Source organism: Lasioglossum baleicum, chromosome 2, assembly GCF_051020765.1.
Source record: "Lasioglossum baleicum chromosome 2, iyLasBale1, whole genome shotgun sequence".
In the NCBI taxonomy this organism is placed as follows: Eukaryota; Metazoa; Arthropoda; class Insecta; order Hymenoptera; family Halictidae; genus Lasioglossum; species Lasioglossum baleicum.
In genome coordinates this window covers 1,921,866-1,928,386 of record NC_134930.1, presented here as the reverse complement: position 1 = coordinate 1,928,386, position 6,521 = coordinate 1,921,866, and the positions used below count along the sequence as shown (strand labels likewise).

Genomic DNA, 6,521 nt, shown 5'->3' with positions numbered 1-6,521 from the left:
AAACAAAATGTAGCATTAATTTTAAAAAAAAATTCGTGACCTTGAAATCTCAAAAATTGACTTTTCAAAAACATTTTTTTTTGCATTATATTTAATTTAATAAACAATACAACTTTTGTCTAAGAAATTTTTTTATATTTTTATAAACAGCGAAAATATTAAGACATTATACATATGCTTATAGATAATACATTATTATATACATATAATATATATGCAATATACATTATACATATAATACAGTACATTGTACAAAAAACTAAAATTATTTTAGAAAATTTCGTTGAAATAATTTATTTATTTCGTAATGACTGTTTTGATACATCTGGATATTGTTTCCTATTTTCGGAAATAATTTGTAAAATATACTGTTTCTCCTCTTCATTTTTTGATAATAACTGGTTATAGTCATAAATAAGCTTAATACCGCGCTCAGCAGTGTCATTAACAACTTTTAAGTTTTGTACAATATTTAGTCCAAATTTGAAGCCCTCGTCATCTTCCCATGAATCGGGATCTTTTTTTAAAAATTCTATAGGAATTGAAAATCTTTCAAAGAATCGTAGTGTTTTGTGGGAAATAAAATGTTCAATTCCTTTACCAGCATAGTTTTTAAAGTCTTCACGAGTTATTTCATATTTCTTACATGATTCGTCCGTTTCAATATTATCAGATTCGTTAACTTCAGTGGTAAGTGCCTCCACCATTCGTAATTTCGTATTCTTCTCCACGGTTTTATCAAAAAATGCTAAGGCTACCGCTTCTGTTGATAAATACCATAAATGGTTACAAAATTTTTTAATGTTATAGAACTTATTTTTTCGTCAGTAGAACGGTATGCATACAGTTTCTGTAAAAATTCAAAATCTTGACGTGGAGCTTCCACTGCTATTGGAGCTCGAATCCACGCTTTTATATAAATATTAGCGAGAAAGACGCAAATGTCGCGAATTCCATTTTCTTCGTCGGCGCTCAATAGAAACTGATTTTTAAATAAATATATTTTTAAACAATATAAAGCTTTCGCCATCCAACGAGCATGGTGGAAAGCTCCTGGGGCCCGAAATCTTATATTTCTTGGTGGAGTACCACCTAGAAAAATAATTATTAGCTCCAAAAATTCTTTGTAATCTTCTCTTCGCTGCTGTTCTTTTTGTAATACATCGATAGAAAATTTAAGGATTTCTTGAATCGCGTTATCTGTAATAGTTTCGCGGACATATTCGGTTTCGATTCCGGGTACGAAATTCAATTTGTTCATTGTTCTCCAAGCATCCTGAAATTTTTTAAAGAGTAAAACATTTGGACCTGAAGATTTTAACATTTTTTCGTGAAATATATTATGTAAAATGATTTCATATATATGGTGTCTACAAGGCAAATATAAAATGTCCCTGTTACGTCCCGGAGTCTGACTTTCGCGAAACTATCGTTCCGCGACCCATTCCCCTTACTGGACGCTCTCAAATGCGATACAACCTTTTGTCCACGCGGCACGTTACGTCCGACGTCTGACTGGGAACCACGACTTTCGCGAACATGCGTATTCTACTTAACGCTTACAGTAGATTCGCCCCAAAGCGGCGGACGAGAACAGAGATAACTGAGACGGCGCGAATCTTCGCAGGGAAATATCTAGCAACTTATCGGACAGTTGAGTATAGCGATCGGTGAAGACAGGCAGGCTTCCTTTATGCGAACTGCTTCCGTTGCTCGCTGACGGCTGCAGTCGAATCAGGCTGGATCGTCGTAGGAAGGACGATGATCCTCACTCGTCCTGGGAAGATCACGTCGTCGGTGATCCTCGGTTGGCGGGAGATACCCCGCTGTTGTCCTCCGTCTCGCGTTCGTAATTGATAACGACGAATGCGAATTGAATAGGAAAGTATCGCCAGCGCGAGGATGTAGGGAGAAGAACTAAGCGAGACTCACTTATTAAATTAATAACTGGGAATATATTTGTAACGTATGAAATGAAATTATAATGAACTAGAAGCGCGTGTTATATCAGGACCGCTCAAAGGCGGATGAGAGCGAGGACTCGTCGGAGTCTGGACCGGGACATCCAGGAGGCGGCGAGCCTCGCTGGAGTCTTGAACGAACGTGTCAGACCGGCTGTCCGAATTGAACTGAACTGACTGAACTCTTTTTAAGATCGTGAGGTCGAATACATAGGTGTCTTATTTTCTACCGGATGTCTCGTTAGACATAACGCTATGGATGTTATGAGAAGCGCGCGATTAATGATTACGGTGAATGCTACGTGATACTGCTACGGGGAATACATTAAGATATGATTATTATACAAGGGTTAAGATAAGAATGGGTATATGGTATGAGGTGAGAATCGGATCTGATGAACGGAGCGAAGTATGAGTACTTATAAGTAATCAATGTTCTTAATAATTACGGTTACAATATCCTACTCTTATTGGCTATGCTTATAACCTATGGCAACACGTCGGCAGACGTGACAGTCCCTTTCGAATTTTTGTTCGAGGAGAACACAGGCTCCACAGTATCGTCCAGTATTTGTGGACGTGGTGTCGAAGCAAAGTGCTTGTACTTTCTCGGATAATCCCCATTCTTCTAATAAATCGTAAACCGCAGAAGCTTGATCGGCTCCATTGCTAGATGAAATTATTGGAATTCCCAATAACCTCTCAACACCTCCGAAAGTAATTAATACTGCTGATCTCTTTATTTTGCCTGTGTCTTGTAAAGATGGTAATAGTTTTCCGTCCCAATGCACTGTGACTGCATCGAGCTCGCAGTCATTCAATGACTCACGCAATTTTTTTACAATTTCTGAACGCAATTTAGTTCGTTGGATGCGAATTGAGGATCGGCTTATTATTAAGTCGTCAATATTATGACCTAGAGCTTCTGCAACAGCTGCAATTATGAAGACGCTATGGCGGTCACTTACATTGCATCTGTCCAATGCTGCAACTAGTTCTGGCGTTATAAATTGTTTCTGAGCGCGTCTTCTTTTTGGATTGTTGGAGTTAGGGTGATTATTGTATAAGCGTATAATATATAAGCGAGAGTGGGCAGTTACAGGTGTTAGACTTTATTATAAGAGATACGTCTTTACTACTCGAGGTACACATTGAGAAGAGAAGGCCGCACACGGCGGCGACACGCGTAACGGTTGAAAGAATTGAGCGCCATCCATGTGAGACGCTCAAAAGAACATAAACAAGTTAAGCATAGGCAACAGAGATGTCGCGATTAATACATAAGAATACTGGTGTTCTAACACTCCCCCTTAATCGCTACATTTCTGATTTTAAACCCAACGCATTTACAAACTTTGAATGCTTATCTTTAGTTAAGGGTTTTGTCAGAATATCTGCAATCATATCATTCGTGCTGATATAATGCAGACTCACAATGTTTAAATTTATTGCCTCACGAACAAAATGATTTCTAACATCTATGTGTTTAGTTCGATTGTGAGGTAATTTCTCTGTTGCCCAGAACTGTGCAGATTGATTATCATTAAATACTTTTATAGGTTCTCTAGTATTTGTAATCTCAAAAATTAAATTACTTAGAAATTTAGCTTCTTTACAACCTTCTGATAGGGCGACATATTCTGCCTCACAAGTCGAAACTGAAACCGTCGCTTGTTTTTTGCTTTCCCATGACACTGCTCCGTTCCCTAATAAGAACGCGTAGCCACTATACGATTTGCGATCTGATATATCACTAGCAAAATCCGCGTCGACGAAACCTAAGACTTCAAGATTTGATTTCTTATAAGTTAACCTATGGTTCATGGTTCCTTCCAAATAACATAGAACACGCTGTTGGAATATGAGCTTTTCATACTCTATGCCATGACAATAGCCAATGAGAAGGCGCCCACCGATTTGATTAATCGGTTGTGCCCTCTTCGTTATAGTTTTGTTTTTGGGATGCCACCGATGCTCAGTTTAAACTCTGACCAGGCAACCGACACAACGTGTTCGTTTTGCTAAACTATTTAACATACACTTTTTGTAAAGCGGAAAATAAACTATATCTTTTATTATTAAAATATAGACACGTTATTTTCAATAGGTTATGGGCCCAGGTTCGCAGCCTGTGTAAATTGAATCCTTACAACATCGAAAAGTGATATCGATCGTGATCGCGCGCGAAGTGCAGTCACGTGTGAAATAGAAGTTCGGTCAGTTTTTTTCTCAAGAGCGTAATCAAGGTTGCCTCAGGCCTGTATTGTTTGTGCGAATCAAACATGTCGGATCAAATCTCAACTCGAAACGTGGTCAAGTTTGACGGCAAAAATTTCCAGCTATGGAAATTTCAAATGAACGCTATTTTCGTGGCGAGCGGCATCGACGATATTGTGGACGGCACGAGAGTAAAGCCGGAAGAAGATGCACAGCTGAAGATTTGGAGAAAGGACAACGCAAAGGCCATGTTCTTGATTTCATGCGCGATGGAAATGCCTCACGTGCAATGCATCTTGACCTGTAGCCACGCGCGGGAAATGTGGCTAAAATTGATCGCGATACACGAACAGAAATCGGAAACGAATAAACTTATTCTGACGCAAAGATTTCACGAATATCGAATGGATTCCAGTGATTCCGTAGTGCAGCACGTGGCCAAAGTTCAAAATATGGCGGGTCAACTAGCGGACGTAGGAGAGAAGGTATCTGACATAGCGATTATGGCAAAAATCTTGGCAAGCCTTCCCGCTAAGATTAATGCCTTGAAAACCGCATGGGACAGCGTGTATACGGAGAGGCAAACAATCGATAATCTACAAGAGTGGCCCATTAAGGAGGAAACGCGATTCTCCGCCGATGACGAATCTGCAACAGCTTTTTCCGCGATGCGATTGAGCGAGAAAAAGAAGAGTAGCAACACCGGCAAGAAACCCAAGAGGGACAAAAAGAATATCGAGTGTTATAAGTGTCATAAAAAAGGGAATTTTGCCTGGGAGTGTCCCGCGAGAAAGAAAAACAAAGAAGATACGAAAGATTCGTCGCAGAATTGCGCTTTTGTTTCAACACATGAAGGCGGTCAACAAGAGAAGAGCGTGGCATCGATCAGAAGTATCCAGCGAATGGACATCGGTGACGTCTGGATTGCAGACAGCGGCGCATCAAGACATATCACCTACCGACGCGACTGGCTTCATGAGTTTGTGACATCTGCCGGTGAACAAGTGTTACTAGGTGATGACGGTGCCTGTGAAGTGTTTGGTTCGGGTTATGTAAACGTTATGAAGTTTGTTGATAATGAATGGTTCGCGTCGAGAATCGACAACGTCTTGTATGTGCCGAAGCTAAAGAAAAATCTATTTTCGGTAGGAGAATGTGCCTCAAAGGGTTTTGAGGTGATGTTTGCAAAAAAGAGTGTTATTTTTTCGAGCAATGAGTCTGTGAGAGCTCAAGGCATAAAGCAAGCCAACGGCATTTACAAGATTTTGTTTGTTACGTTAAAGAATAATGACGAGAGAGAGAGAGAGAGAGAGAGAGAGAGCGTTGAAGCAAATGTGTCGACAAAGCGACACTGCGCGATATGTTGAATAAAGAGCTCGTATCTGGTGTGAGTGTTTCGGGAATCGATGATTTCTTTTGCGACGCGTGCCAGTTAGGAAAGGCTCATCGGTTACCTTTTAAAAAATCGATAGATAGGCGGGATTGGTTACCGGGAGAATTTATTCATTCGGATGTCGGGGGTCCAATGTCTGTCGAGTCGGTAAGGGGTGCGAAGTACTATGTGATTTTCGTAGATGAGGCGTCGGGTTACCGAAATGTTTATTTCTTGCGTCACAAGTCCGATGTTACGGAAAAATTCAAGGAATACGAACGAATGATCTTTAATAAATTCAGTCGGTCTATTAAATATCTTCGAAGCGATAACGGCAAAGAGTACGTGAATGAAAATTTGAAAAAATACCTTTTCGAAAAGGGAATTCAAAGTTCGTATTCCGCGCCGTACACGCCGAAGCAGAACGGTAAATCGGAGCGTGCGAATAGGACCATCGTGGAGGCGGCGAGAACTATGTTGCAGGCGAAATGTTTACCGAGGTTTCTCTGGGCCGAGGCCGTCAATACGGCAGTTTATTTGCGTAATCGAACGCTTTCGAAACCGCGATTAGATAAAACTCCGTATGAAATTTGGAATGGTGTGAAACCGAGTGTTCATCATTTGAGGATCTTCGGATCAACTGCATTCATGCACGTCCCGAAGCAGTTCAGGCGCAAGTTGGACGCAAAGTCGAAGAGGATGATATTTGTGGGATACCAAGGCGACTCTGAAAATTTTCGTCTTTACGATGAGAAATCAAAGACCGTTATTGTATCACGAGATGTGGTCTTTAATGAAAGTAAGGACTTTGAATTGCTTCCTGACTAGGATTATGACGAATTCGTCCTACCAGGTAATGGCGCCAAAGGAAAGGACAACGACACAGAAGAAGAACAAGAATTGTTCATGGACGCGCTTGAAAATGAACAAGAACACCAGTGTGATAAGGCAGTAAAGGATACCTCACAAAC

The 6,521-nt window shown here is 40.4% G+C and overlaps 1 protein-coding gene across 1 annotated transcript; it reads right to left on the bottom strand.

Annotated features, from left to right (window-relative positions):
- Window positions 1-293: 293 nt before the first annotated feature.
- Window positions 294-6,013, bottom strand: LOC143219380 (uncharacterized). The gene is given in 2 exon segments (XM_076445397.1): window positions 294-805; window positions 808-6,013. Coding segments are annotated over 2 exon segments (1,029 nt in total). The 5' UTR covers window positions 1,325-6,013.
- Between the last annotated feature and the right edge of the window lie 508 nt (window positions 6,014-6,521).